General features: G+C 42.4%; 1 protein-coding gene and 1 long non-coding RNA gene across 3 annotated transcripts; one reads left to right on the forward strand and one right to left on the reverse strand.

Annotated features, from left to right (window-relative positions):
* Positions 1 to 314: 314 nt before the first annotated feature.
* USP30 (ubiquitin specific peptidase 30) lies at positions 315 to 14565 on the reverse strand. 2 transcript variants are annotated; one of them, XM_050980393.1, is made up of 13 exons: positions 14477 to 14565; positions 13885 to 13994; positions 12578 to 12763; positions 11349 to 11452; positions 9770 to 9868; positions 9035 to 9077; positions 8686 to 8780; positions 7545 to 7604; positions 6454 to 6540; positions 5896 to 5976; positions 4888 to 5107; positions 4228 to 4345; positions 315 to 3486 (listed from the first exon to the last, which is right to left on the reverse strand). In XM_050980393.1, the coding sequence occupies exons 2-13, from the start codon at positions 13982 to 13984 to the stop codon at positions 3249 to 3251; spliced, it is 1431 nt and encodes a 476-aa protein (XP_050836350.1). In that variant the 5' UTR covers positions 13985 to 13994; positions 14477 to 14565; the 3' UTR covers positions 315 to 3248. The 2 variants fall into 2 exon arrangements, with proteins under 2 accessions (XP_050836350.1, XP_050836349.1); XM_050980392.1 differs by having other exon boundaries at positions 14442 to 14528.
* LOC127060181 (uncharacterized) lies at positions 5031 to 9750 on the forward strand. The gene is made up of 3 exons (XR_007778893.1): positions 5031 to 5153; positions 8339 to 8422; positions 9364 to 9750. It is a non-coding gene; the product is annotated as an uncharacterized LOC127060181 (long non-coding RNA).
* Positions 14566 to 14570: the final 5 nt, after the last annotated feature.

The raw sequence follows: 14570 nt of genomic DNA on the forward strand, positions 1-14570 counted from the left end.
GTGCAGAGAATTGGGAATTGGTATTTCCCACTCTCTGCCACTCTGAGATGATCTGTGGAGCTTGAAAATCTTTCTTATCCAGGGCTTGTGAAGTGTTGTTTCAACCCCCCTAGCTCCCAGCTTGGTGTTTGTTACAAGACATTCCCACACTGATTTTTCTACCAAGTTTGTTCTTTTATTGCTACTGTACAGTTACAAAAATACCCTGAAGTGGAAAAAAAGCAACTTCAAACAGCAGTGCAGTGCTTAGACTGGAACAGACATTTTTAAATTAACACACAAAATAAGACAAGAATAATCCAAACACAGAAATGTCATCTTGGAGCTCTTAATTCTTTACAATTTATTAACATCTTCTCCACCATGGCAGCTTGGGAGGGACGAGTACCAGCATTTGAGCCTTGTGGCTGCACAGAGACCTCCCAGAGGGGAGGTTTGGCTGGAAAACAGATCCCAGTGACCTCCAGAGGGGAGGTTTAGCTGGAAAACACAGAGTTCTGTGACCCCTGGAAAGACAGATCCCAGTGACCTCCAAAGGGGAGGCTGGACTGGCAAACACAGAGCCCTGGGACCTGCAAAGGGGAGGGTTGGCTCCCAAACACCTGCACAAATTCCAGTGATCTCCACAGGTATGGGTGGCTGGAAAACAGATCCCAGTGACCTCCAGAGGGGAGGATGAGCTCCCAAAGCCCTGCACAGAGCCTCAGCTCACAGAGGGCTGGCAGGATCTGGCACAGCTCAGGGCCAGGACTGAGGTGCTGGGCTTTGCTCCCTTCCTCATCTGAGGGTTAAGCCAAGCCCATTTACTCCTCCCCACCAGGCAAAGCCAGAAAAAAGGCTCAACCCTCCCCTGATAGCCCTTGAGGGAGATCCAGAGTCAATCCACAGCCCAGGGAAACAGCTCTTGGCAAAGAAACCCAGCTGTCGGATTTCAGGATTCAGTCCTTAGTGTGCGTGTCCTCTGCCCCTCCTCCAGCACAACTAAGCTAAGGGGCTGCTCAGCTGAACCCCCAAATCCAGGAAAACCCCCCCAAATCCAGGAAAAAACCCCAAGCAGAGCATTGAGCCTGGAGAATGCAGGACAGCCACTGCTAGCACTGGAAATGGGTTCAGTTCTGAGGTGCAGGGGCAGATCTGCTGGAGGGAGATGTTGGGGTGATGGTTTTAGATGGCTCCCAGTAGGGAGGGCTGGCTCCTTCTCCAGCTCTCTCAGCTCTCCCTTCAATGGGAAGGGAGCAAACCAGAGCAAATTTTTGGCATTTTGCATCCTTCAAGGTTTTGTTTGTTTATTTGTTTTCTTGTTTTTCTGTAAATTAAAACAGGTTAAAACCAAGCTACTGCTCATGCAGCACAGCCAGGAATCACGTCCCAATCCAGCAGTGGATTTATCAATATTTATGTACTATGAGCATTACCTGGGCCAGGAATTGTGCTCCAGACTCTGGAATGATGAGTTGTGTAAATCATTTTGCATATCCACCCATGTTACTACTCCTGCTTTGGCTGGTTTGGAGCCTCTCCTGAGGAAGTGTGAACACCCCCGAGCTTTGGGCAGCACTATGAATTCATGAGGTACAAAGTTGCCCTAAAAAAACTATTTAAGACAGTTGTTATTTGAAAACTTCACACTGAAAAAAAGCTTGTCTGATGAGGGATTTTTCTCTTCCAAGCTTACAAGGACAGAAAAGAGCTAAAAACAACCTACATATTTTATTCCTGGTCATTTAAAAGCAGGTTTTTAAAGGAGGATTTTTGCTGCTTCTTTCCCTCTGTGCTTTGGGATTTTTTTTTTTTTTTTTTCCACATCAAACAATCCAGAGCAGCAGAATTCCCCTTACTTCTATTTACAGGGCAGCCTGGAGCTGATGCAGGATTCCCAGATTTCTTCATGAAACCAGTAAGTGCCCAGAAGTCCTGGCCCTCTTGTTTATATTCCATTTAACAAGGCCAGGGGCTGCTCTACATCTGAGCTGCAAGCCAGGAGCATGGATCCCAATGCTGGGAATAGCAGATTCCAGCAATAAAATGGGAAGGGCAAGTCTAGAACAGTTACAGCAGCTTGGAAATCACAGCATTAAAAGTTGTAGTTGATGCTACAAAACAACTGGATTCGACAGTGCTGAAGGAAATGACAACACTGAGCACTAGCAAACACTTCCACGTGCTGATTCCAGCTAGATTCCAAAGGTATGGAGCAATAAATTAAGGTTTCAGCTCTTAATAGATACAAAATTATCTCCTGGATAAAGCAATTTAAATCAGGAGAAGGACTTTATGTTATAAAGAAGTAAAGTGGGAGGAAAATTGTGTGAACAGGGAAATCTTTTGAATGGGGCCAGTTTGTGGAGATGCCTTGACTTGATGGGTCAGGAGAAATGGGATTCCATGGGTTCATCCCCTGGGTGTGAGGCATTCCCAGGACACAGTGGGCATGCAGAGGGCTGGGCCAGTGGCAATGCAGCTGCTCAGGGAAGCTCAAGGCACTTTGTGTCTTAAATCATTGCCAACAGCAGCTTCCCACTGCCCCCTCCCAGGGCTCCCCCACTGGGAAACATTGGGAATAGAGCCTTGGGATAAAATCCCTGCCTGACAGACATGCTTGGGGCTGGAACAGCTCTGGGAATTTTGGTACAAAACACAATTCCCAGCCATTGCCACAGGGAAGGGAACCTGGAGGGGCTGGTGCATCGTGGAGAGGTGCCAGGGGAGGGAATGGGATGGGGAGGGGCTCCTCAACAGCAGCTTGACATCAACCCTTTCCAGGGCTGCCCTTTGGGAAGTGAAATGTGTGGGATGAAGCATCTCCCTGGGAAAAGTGCAGTGTCAGGACATAGAACAGAGCCTTGGGACAGGCAGAAAACACTTCTCAAACACACACCTGGGGCTGCATGGTGCTGGAACAGCAGGGTCTGGGTACAAACCACAACTCCCAGCTGCTCCCACTGGGAAGGGAGCCTGGAGAGGGGGAAGGTTTGCATAATGGAGAGGCTCCATCTGAGGGCTGGGACCTACTGAGGGCTGGAACCATCCCAGGGGCTGGGACCATCCCAGCATCCCAGGAGGTGGGATGACCCCAAGGGCTGGGATGGTCTTGAGGGCTGGGATGGTCCCAAGGGCTAAGATAACCCCGAGGGCTGGGATGGTCCTGAGGCTGGGATGATCCCAAGGGCTGGGACTGTCCCGAGGGCTAGGACGGTCCCAAGGGCTGAGATGACCCCGAGGGCTGGGACCATCCCAGCAGCACTGGCTCAGCTCTGGGCCGGGCTCTGGGGCTGGGCCCGACCGTGCACACGCTCGTAGAACAGCAGGTAGGCGCTGGCTGCCAGCACCTCGTGCAGGCTGGCCCTGCGCACGGACTCATCCGAGATCCAGAGCCACTGGCTGCCGCGGGCGCCCGGCGCGCGTCGGAAGGTGACGAAGTGTCCCGAGTGCATGTCCCCGTGGTGCACCACCACAGCCATCAGGCGGTACAGGTACAGCGGGGCCCTGCGGGGACACGTGTCAGCCTGGCCACACACACACACACCCACACCAGAGCAGCCACAATTCCTGCCTGGAGCAAGGGTGTGGCTCCCTGTGTGGCTGCTCCGTCCCTGGTCTAATGGAAGGTGTCCTTGCCCATGGTAAGTGATGGGATGATCTCCAAGTTCCAACCCAAACCATTTTTTAATCCAAACTGCTTTTTCCTGCTGCTCCATCCCTGGAAGTGTCTAAGGCCAGGATGGATGGGGTTTGGAGTGACCTGGGATAGTGGAAGGTGTCCCTGCCCATGGGAAGGGGACTGCACTGGATGGTCCCTAAGTTCCCTACCAACCTAACCCATTCTGGAATTCTATGGAAAAGGATTATCAGCAGAAGACCCCAAGGGTGATTTATCAAGTGGAATCATGGCAGGTGCAACTGAAATCAAAAATGTCTGACAAACAAAAAAATTCCACCGATTTCTTACAGCCATTTGAAAATGAAGGAGAAGAAAGGCTGGAGGAAACCAGCAGCAGTGAGATTATAGCTGTTCAGAAACACCAGGAACCAGAGGAAGGAGATTTTGAGTATTGCTTGTAACTTGCCCTACTCCCATTCCCAGGACTAAAAATCACCCAGAAGACAAGCAGAGGAGCTGGGACAAAGGTCACATTCTGTGACTGGGCAGCCTCAGGACAAGGAAGAAGAAAGGAAAACCATCTGAAGGACAGAATTGAACAGACAGGGTACAAATCTCTAACTTACCTGCACTCAGGGAATGCAGCAAGTGGGAAAGTTCCTGGGGACATTAAAAATGAGGGAGAGGAGGAGGAAGAGGCACCATTCATGAAGAGAGGTTTGGTACCAGCTGGTTGTTCTGCATCTGCCAGAGGAAGGAGAAATTCAGGGATTTAACTGGAATGCTGTTGCTAAGAACTGCATCTCTGCTCCTCATCACAGGATATGAAGGTTTTTTATTGATTTTTATATCCAAAGGCAATGGATATTTTATTCAAATTCATTTTACATGACAAATACGGAAACTGCCATGTGTCCAAAATCCCAACTAAAGGAATATTGAGCTTCCTAAGGACAGACCTCCTACAGACGGATTTTTCAACTGTTTTTGAAGAATCCACCATTCCCAGCATTCCCTCTCTGCTTGTCCTGAAGCCTTGGAAGAAAACCCCTGGGACATCCCAAGTTTAACACCCGTTTGGAATTTTTTTTTTTAATATATATATTTAGTAGGATCAAAATGAAATTTTCCAAACTGAACTGTAAATAATTTGGGAATGGCAAAGGGATTTCTGTCCTCTTTGCAGAGCCCCACATCAAGATGCTGCTCATGGCTTGATCCTGCAGAGACCTTTTGATCCCTGACATGCAGAAAGAGCTGAACCATTTTATTGGCAAAAGAGGTACCTGAAGGTTTCCCTGCTCTCCCATCCTTTATTCCAGGGGTTGTCTCCTCAGGGTTTTTCTGGCTGAGCTGCTCCTTGCAGGATTTGGGACCAGGAACTCGATATTTGTAGATGTCCATGACCAGGAACTCATTGAACTGGACGTGTTCGTGTCTCTTCAGGGGAGTGCCTTGGTTTGACCAGCTCAGCCTTTGCAGGTGGATGCACAAACACTGGGGCAGCTTCAGGAAAGGAAAATCCACATTTTTTCATGGAAAGAAACAGCTGGTAAGTCCAGGGAATAAGGAAATGCATTTGCCTTATCCCTGTGTAAACTCAGTGGCAACAGTGTCCTTAAAATGTGACAATAATTCTTGTGAGATTCCTGGTATCTCCTACTCCTCAAAAATTAATGGCTTTGCACAGGGGAAAACCAAAACCATTAAATGTTATAAAGAGCTGAAATTCAAAATCATTGCTGTAGCAAGGAGTACAACATCATTATTATTATTATTATTATTATTATTATTATTATTATTATTATTATTTGCACCTGAGGCTCCTAATTACACACCAGTGCCCTGTCCTGCTGGCCTCTGCATGACAGGATTACAGAACAAAAAAACATTCGTTTTCTCTTAGAAATCACACCTGATGTTTACTCACTCAGAATATTTTAATTTCTCTGAAATGAGGAATTGCTAAGGATGCTACAAACCCTGTAAATATAAAACAATTTGCTCACTGAAGAGCAAATGTAAAATTAATGTAAAATCTAAGACACGACACTGAGCCAAATTCACATTTAAGTGTTTTGCTAAATAACAGGAGAATATTCACATCCTGGAAGTGTTTCATGTTTGATGTTTTGCTGAGTTGAAGCCTCAATGCCCACAATTATTTGCCAGCTGAGTTTACTTTGAAGAACAAAACATTTGTGGTCTAGCAGCAAGAAACGGACACAACCAGCTCCAAGGGAGAAGTTACTGTGACAGGATTTAGGAGATTTGGAGGGGTTATTTTGCCTCACCTTTCCTAACTTTAATTGCTTAACAAATGTTGTTCTCTGGTTTTCTATGTTCTGTCCATTCAGAATTCCTTGTGCCTGGATCTGGAATGAAAAGGGAAAAGAAATTAAGGCACCTGGAGACAGGAGCAAATAATTGTCTGGTTTATGCTCAGTGCATTAATCACACCTAGGAATGCTCTTCAGAATTCCTAAAGGATGAAAATTCTAAACAAAAATCAAGCAGAAATGAGCATTTAGAGATCTCCATTCACTCAGAACTGCCCTCATTTGCCTCTTCTGTTGATTTTTAAACAATACCAGAGCTAAAAAATTATCCCTGGTGATACCTGGCAACTACAGAATAAAATATTTGTAGATTTTTGTAACAGCAGTTGCAAGTAAAGCCTCAAGTACTTCATGAGGTAAGAACTCCTTGTTAAATATCTGAAATCCCAGAGGCTTTCCCCAAGCCCTGAAGAAAAATGAGGTGGAAAGTGAAGCCAGGATTGTGTCAGCAGGCTTAAAACTGAGCAGGGAGGTGACAGGAATTAAAGTGACAGGAAAATCAAAGGGACCTACTTTGGTGCAGTTGTCACACACAACATCCTTGACAGACTCTGAGGAGATGAAGTGATGGAGGCAATGGTCCAGTGTCATGGGACGACCCTGAGTGCCAAGAAAAGCCAGAATTATTTGCAGGAATTTTAGGGTGCATTCCACTGGATTCTGGGAAGGGATTTTTAATAAATCCTTCCATAGAAAAACTACAGAACTGCAAATTTGTTTCATGAAAGAACTGAGTAAATGGCTGTGGGTGATCATGGAGCTGTGGGGATTCTCCTTTAGCCTGGATTAAACATGGAAAACTCTGCAGCCTTTTGATAACAGCAGCAGTGATTCCCTGTGTGAGCCCTTCAGTGGGGTTTTAAACCACAGATTTCTGTCCTGTTCCTATTTATCTCCCATTCCAGCACTTCAGGGGTCACTTCACGCTCTCTGGGCCTCTCCATAGCAGAAATACAGCTTTTAATAGGATTTAGGCCTCCTTGCTGCCCTTCCTCATATCCTGCCTTGCCAAGGATTGGATAAAACAAAACATAAAGAACAGAAGATGTGTCCAGATTTCAATCCTGGCTGTCCAGGAGGGCACTCTGCAAACAGGAATCAGTTTCCATGAGTTGTGGAAAGAAATCACTACCAGACATGAAGTTAACAGATTCTTACAGTCCAAAAATATCCTGCAGATGTTGCCCTAAAAATCCACAATGTTTTGTCATTTTGAAGTTTTTCAGAGCCAGAAAGAAATGGAAACAATTCCCACTTGAATTCACCCCCTGGAAAAGCCTGGATGGGGTAAGGTGTGAACTGAAGGTCACCTTCCCAAGATGGGAAGCAGACCTTGGGATATGATCTGGGCTCCTCAAATTTGTAGAATTTGTGGAAAAGACCAAATCCTCCACCAGGAGAAACAAAAAGCCCTGGTGGCATCACCAAGTTCTGCTTGTTGGGCTCATTGGAATCTCACACCACCCGTTAGGGAGAAGGTCCTGCAGCAGCACAGGATTGTAACAGAGCAGGAAAATCAAGTCCTGAAGGAGCTCTCAGTGTCTTCTGCACCTGAGGAAGGCCCTGGGAAGGGCAGGGTGGATCAGGAGCAGGGGGATACGTACCCACACAGCTGCTGGAATGCTCAGGGAGAGGCTGTCAAAGGTGTCAAACCTCACAGGGCTCTGCAAGAGAACATTCCAGAGCCAGCATTTATGTCAGTGATGCCTTCAGTTTTAGCTTTCATATTTTTCACATTCTGCACTGCATTAGTGAATAACTCTGAAATTCATATCAAGTGTTAGCAAGTTCTCCTCACAGTTCAGTCAGACAAAAGAATCCTTCTCCAACCCCAGAACCAAGGACACTGCTGCAATTTCTAAAAAGTGTAAACAGCAAAAAGATCCAAAAGGCTCAAAAAGTGTAAACTGAGGAGAGCAAACTGGGAGGATGGGACTTCATAACCTGAGGCTGTAATTGGACAATTAACCCCAATATGGAAATGGACCAAAACTTATAAAAGTATGAAAACTCATGACCATCTTGGGTGTAGCCCTGGCCAGGCTCTTGTACTGCCCAAGGTGTATCTTGTGAAGCCTTTTTAATAAATATCTACTTTATTCTTTAACACTCTGTAGCCTCTGTTCAAAGTAGCCTCCAAGGGATCATCAGTCCCCAAAAATTCCAACCCAGCTCTCCCAAGGTGAGCCTGTGCCCTGTGCAGTCCATAATTCCCTGGTGGAACAGGATCCAAACCCCTCAGTTTCCCAGCTGGGCCAGGGAACATCAGGAATGTTCTGCTCAGCCCATTCCTCCTCACTCCAATTTGTTTGCAAAGTTTTGAGAAACAAAATACAAATGTTTTCTTGGTTTGGGTTATAAATGAGGTTTATTTTCTGGATTTTTTTCCACTGTTCAGGTTGTCTGCATCTCCTTATTTGGGATAACTGGACTTTGCAAAATGTGCTCTGCAGAATGAGCAGCGAGTCCCAAACTCAGCCAGGTGAGTGGGTTTTTCAGGTAATATTATTAATTAATTAATTAATTGTTAATTCATTAATGGAATAAAACAACCATTATTCTGATTGATGAGGCAGCTGTTACCTCCCACAAGGTGAATCACATGGATGTTTTTTTTAATCTATTTAGGGATAAATCCTTGATCATGACCAAGGGATGATGGTTCCAGGAAGCACTCTGAGTGTTGGAAATCCCTCCTCACATGACAGAGATATTAACAATAATATAAAATATTATTTATTTTACCTGGTGTTCACAGTGTTTGCAGACCATGTTGCTGGTCAGCCTTCCATGGAAAGGGTGCTGAGATTTCCAGTGGTTGGACACAGGGGGAAGACATCCTGCAACACAAAAATTGCCCTTGGATTTTCCATTCATCCATTTTCATCATTCCTGTCCCACACTTTTTCCCTTCACTTACAAAATTAATGCCTCCACAGCGCACTTTTGTCTCAGTGATTAATAATTAATTGAAGTTTTATTTATATTTTCGATTTCTATTTCAGTTCAGTACAAAGATCAATTAATATTATCCCTTTAATAAACAAAACTATCCTATGAATATTCAGAATATCCAGAAGGGATAAAATCCTACCTCTTGTTCTGCAGCTTATTTGCTTTTGGATTATTTCTGGTTGCTACAGAGGGAAATAAAAACATTTCATTAACCCTACCTCAGCAACATAGAAAAGACTTAGAAATTTAATACATGAAGTATTAAATGTGCTCCTATTTCATCCCTAATTTGCTTTTCTGGCATTAGAAAAATTGTGGCTCTTTATATTTGTAAGAACAAAAAAAACTGGTACAAAACAAATTTATAACTGACAATTGCTTGTAAAAGGAATCATTAATCTGCAGAGCCCTCTGCCTCAGAACACTAAATAGGAGATTTTGTCTTTTTTCTTTTGGTCTATATTTTAGGCAAAACCAGATATTTTCCATCTGCTTCAAGTTTATCAGCAAGCTGGAGGATAAGATCAATTTTACCCCCATAAAACTCTTCCAGAAATGCCCTTTTTGCAGTTTTCAACCCTTTTTCAGGTGGGAACTACAGATCACAGTAATTGTCTGGAGGGACTAAATTAAATCCCTACATCCCATGGATTTAGGGATGCAAAAACCCTCAGGAAAGCAGGAACACTGGAGATTCAGAGATATTTTCCTCAGAAAACCTGAGAATTCTTTTAATTTCACTTATTGATGAGTCCCTATCAAAGGATTAAAGAACACCTTTGGGAAGAGAATCAAAATATCCTAAATATCCACTTTCTACTTGGGAAACTGGGCAGATGACAGGAGTTTCTGATAAGGAAAGAAGTGGGATCACCTCCAGGGAATGCACATCAAACAGATGGGTCACACGGGGCTGCTGGTCCCGCTCGTCCTCCAGGGAAGAGGTCAGGACATGGAACAGCTCATGGGCATCCTGGAAATGGAGGAAAAAGGGAAAAAAGACATCAAAAAACAGCCCAGGAAGGCTGGAATTCCACAGGACATTCAGGAAAAATTACAGCTCAGAGCCTGGATTTATATTTGTATTTATATTTATAATTTTATATATAATTTATATAATATTGATATTTAAGCACATCTAAAATTTATAATATAGATAATATCATATATAACATTATATATAAATACAAAATATGTAAGTACATACTAAATAAAGAATAATGAAAAATAAAGTTTCTAAATAAATATTTAAATATATTTACTCAATTATATATATGAAGTATATATTATATTGTATATAAACTATATGTAGCTATTATATACAATTACTATAATGTATAATTTTTATATAGATATATTCTTTAAATAGATATATTCTATATATCTATATATCTAATTACATGTATTATTATAATATATTGGATTTATTATATATATTATATATAATTATTATATAATTATCAATATTATATAAAATTACTATATCACTTTATATAGATATATAATAGATTATAATTATATATTACATATAATTGTTATCATATAGTATTATAGATATTATATGCAAGTACTTATTATTATTATTATTATTATTATTATTATTATTATTGTTATTATTGTTATTATTATTATGTGTTTATATTGAATACATTTTGTTGTGCCCAAAAGCTTCCTAACAGCTCAAGGTACTCAACACATTCTGAGCCATATAATCTCACCAAAAAACCTAAAACACTTGGGAGGAAAAAATACCTTCAAATGAATTCCCAAATCCCTGTTTTCCTGGATTTTGAGGGAAGCATAATTGAAATCCATCCTTGGAAATCAGGAGTATATTTTAGGGGTGGGAGAATTGATGGAGTGCATTGGAAATACTGATAAAAATTGCAAATAATTAGGATTACTGAAAAGATGGGAACAGATCAATTACCCAGAGGGAAATCAGGGATCTGCTCTGCTTTAATATTCCTGGCCCTGGTGGTAAGGACAAGGTTGGGAATTCCTCAGAGAGCCCCATTCCCATTCCCAAGCTGGGGAGTTTCCCATCACTTTCTGGAGCAGGATCCAGGTCTGGGAGCCCCAGCCCTGGGAGCTGTCCCAGATTGCCGCTCTCACCTGCTCCTCAGAGGAGGGGATCTGCTAAGGACAAGGTTTGGAATTCCCTGAGGAATATCCCAGCCCACTGTAAGCCCCACTCCCATTCCCAAGCTGGGGAGTTTCCCATCACTTTCTGGAGCAGGATCCAGGTCTGGGAGCCCCAGCCCTGGGGGCTGTCCCAGATTGCTGCACTCACCTGCTCCTCAGAGGAGGGGATCTGCTAAGGACAAGGTTTGGAATTCCCAGCCCACTGAAAGCCCCATTCCCATTCCCAAGCTGGGGAGTTTCCCACCACTTTCTGGAGCAGGACCCAGGTCTGACAGCCCCAGCCCTGGGGGTTTTCCTGCTGCACTCACCTGCTCCTCAAAGGAGGAGATCTGCCACCTGTTCATCCTGAGCACCTCCAGCAGGCAGCTGGCATCCAGGACATCGTCCTCTGGCACCTCCTGGCAGGACAGAGCTGGGGAGGGAAGGCAGGAGGGTCAGGAGGAGCCAAAAATGGGGAAAAATCAGTGTTTTATTGGGTTAAAGCACCACCAGCATCACACCACTTCCACAGGAACATCCCAAGGCAGAAATTTCCTTTAAAAACAACCTGAGAGGGAAGCCAGGGGATCACTAGAGGGTGTCAGAGATGAATTTAGCCCAAAAATTAATCCCCTTGAGCTTAAAATCTTAAATATTTTCTAATAATATTTTGTATTTTACATACTATTTATTCTATAAATTTATTTATATAGTTATTTATTTCTTAGGTTATTTATTTATTTTACTATATAAGTTTATATAAAATTATATTATTTAGTTTATAAGGAGAGTTTCTATTCATATAATATTTTATAGTTTATATTTTATAATAATATTTTGTATGTTATATAATATCTATTACATAAATTTATTTATATAGTTAATTAACTTAGTGTATAATTATATATATATTATATATATATAATAATATATAATATATATTATATATAATTCTATTATTTCTTTTATGATAATATTTTACATTTTATCTTTTCTATTTTATAATAATATTTTGTATGTTATATAATACCTATTATATAAACAGGTATCAATATAATACTAATAATAATTATATAAAGAAATTATTTATATAGTTTATTGATTAATCTATTTGTATAATTTACTTAATATAGAAATTTATTATATAAAAGTATATTAATTATTTCATACTAATATTTTACATTGATATAATATTTTATCTTTTATAATAATATTTTAATTTAATTTTTAATATACAAAACCTTGCAAAGTGAGGTTGAATAGTCTCAGGGTTTTGAGAAAATAGTAAGCTGGGGAAAACAAAAAAGCTTAAATTGTTTGCTAATAATTTTAAATAGAATTCTAAATTTCTTTAATTCTATGGAATTCAGCCTTTCTGTGAAAGGTGGCTGAGCTTTGCCCAAGGCATTTCAATTAATCTGAAAATTAGAGAGGGAAATAAAATAGGGAATACAAACCCCCCACAAGCTTCTTTCTTTGGGAAAAGAGCCTAAAAATGCCAACATTTCAGCGGAAAGATTTAACCCTTGGTTTGCCACAAGAGGAGATGTGCCAGTACCTCTGAGGAGCTGCAGCAGAGTCACTGAGAGGTGCTGGGGCTGCTCCTGGGGCTGCTCCTGCTCTGTCCTGTACTGGGCTGTGAACTCCTCCAGCCACCTGATGAAGGAGGGGCAGGAGGACAAGCCCTGCAGCAGGGAATTCATGAAGCACGTGTTGCCCAGGTTCAGGAGGCCTGGCACGAGCCCTGCAAAGAGAATTGCAAGAGTTTCCACCATAAAATCCAGGGCAAAGATCCAGGTTTTCAGTAGGCATGCTGTGTAATTACAGAAAAATGGGTTTCTGTTAGTTCAGTTTTCAGTTTGTGGTGTTTCAGCTGATTTTTGGTCTTTGAAAAATTTCACAAATTTTTTTCAATATCCATAAAATTAATATATGGTGTATATATAATTAATATGGTGTATATGTGTACAACATGGTGCATATCTGTAGTATCTGTATAATTAATATACGGTGTATATATAATTCAAATATGGTGGTATTAGATATTAATATATATAATATGTATAATTAATATATGGTGTATATAGAATTAATATATGTGTATATATAACTAATATATGGTCATATTATATATTAATTAATATATATAATAAGTATAATTAATATATGGTGTATATATAATTAATATGGTGTATATGTGTATAATATGGTGTATATGTGTAATATGTGTATAATTAGTATGGTGCTATATGATGCTATTATAGATTAATTAATATATATAATAATATGTATAATTAATATATGGTGTATATGTAATTAATATATGGCATATATATAATTAAAATATGGTGGTATTATATACTAATTAATATATATCATTAATTATTATATATAATTAATATATAATAATATATATAATTAATATCTGTGTATATAAAATTAATACAGTGTATGTGTATAATATGTGTATAATTAATATGGTGTATATATAATTGATATATGGTGGTATTATAGATTAATATAATTAATTTATATTAATAACTAGAATAATATATAACTAATACATAATATATATTATTATAAAATGTTATAATTATTATATGTGATAATATAATACTTATATATAGTTAATAATAATTTATTAATTATATTTAGTAATTAACGTAATACAATTTAGTTTAATGAAGCAGTTGCTCAGCATTCTGAATCCAAGGACTCAGATGCCAATTATTCCCTTCCTCGGGGGTTGCCCTGCATCCGATGGAATTCCTTCCCAAAATCCCACCCAGCCAGCGGGAAAAACGGGATCAAGGCGGTGCCGGGGTGGTTCCCGGCACCGGCACCGGCACCCCCAGCCCCCGGTACCTCTCCGCCGCCGTTTCCTGCCGCTGATGGGGCCCCACAGGACGTAAATCCCGGCCGCCAGCGCCGCCGCCGCGCCCCCCAGCACTCCCCAGCTCCGCATGGCTCGGTGCCTGCCACGGGAAAAACGGGAATAGGGTCAGGGGCTGCGGGAAAAACGGGAATAGGGGCAGGGGCTGCGGGAAAAACGGGAATAGGGGCAGGGGCTGCGGGAAAAACGGGACTAGGGGCAGGGGCTGCGGGAACCCCGAGAGCCCTCAGCCCCCCCGGCCTGCCCCGGGAACCGCAGCGTAAAGGGAATGGGGATATTGAAAGGGGAAATGCAGCAGGAAAAGGGCAGGGGAGAAGGGAAGAAAGAAAGGGAAAGGGAGAAAGGAAGGGAAAAGGGAAAGGAAGGAGGTGAGGGAAGAAAGGAGGCGCTCGGCCGAGGCTTCGCCCCGACCAGTCCGAGCTCCCCCCATCCGCCCTCCCCTCAAAGCCGGCCCCCTCCCGTCTCATTCCGAGCCCCTTCCCGCTCCGTCCCGACCCGCTCCGGTGGCAGCCGCCCCCTCCCCTCGGACCTGGCCCCCTCCCCCGCCCGCAGCAGCCGCCGCACCGGCCCGTCCGCCAGCATGGCCGCGCCGGAACGCGGGCGCGCGGCCGGGCGGAGCCGGGGGGGACGGCAGGAGCGCGCGGACCGGCCGGGCGGC

This window comes from Serinus canaria, chromosome 15, assembly GCF_022539315.1.
Source record: "Serinus canaria isolate serCan28SL12 chromosome 15, serCan2020, whole genome shotgun sequence".
Classification (NCBI taxonomy): Eukaryota; Metazoa; Chordata; class Aves; order Passeriformes; family Fringillidae; genus Serinus; species Serinus canaria.

Excerpts from the sequence above, each read along its gene's own strand:
- USP30 (XM_050980392.1), bottom strand. The coding sequence starts at position 14,494 with ATGCTGGCGGACGGGCCGGTGCGGCGGCTGCTGCGGGCGGGGGAGGGG. Across the intron at positions 13,995-14,441 it reads CGGGCGGGGGAGGGGGCCAG|GCACCGAGCCATGCGGAGCT; the intron begins GTCCGAGGGGAG and ends TTCCCGTGGCAG. Across the intron at positions 8,781-9,034 it reads AATAAGCTGCAGAACAAGAG|GATGTCTTCCCCCTGTGTCC; the intron begins GTAGGATTTTAT and ends TTTGTGTTGCAG.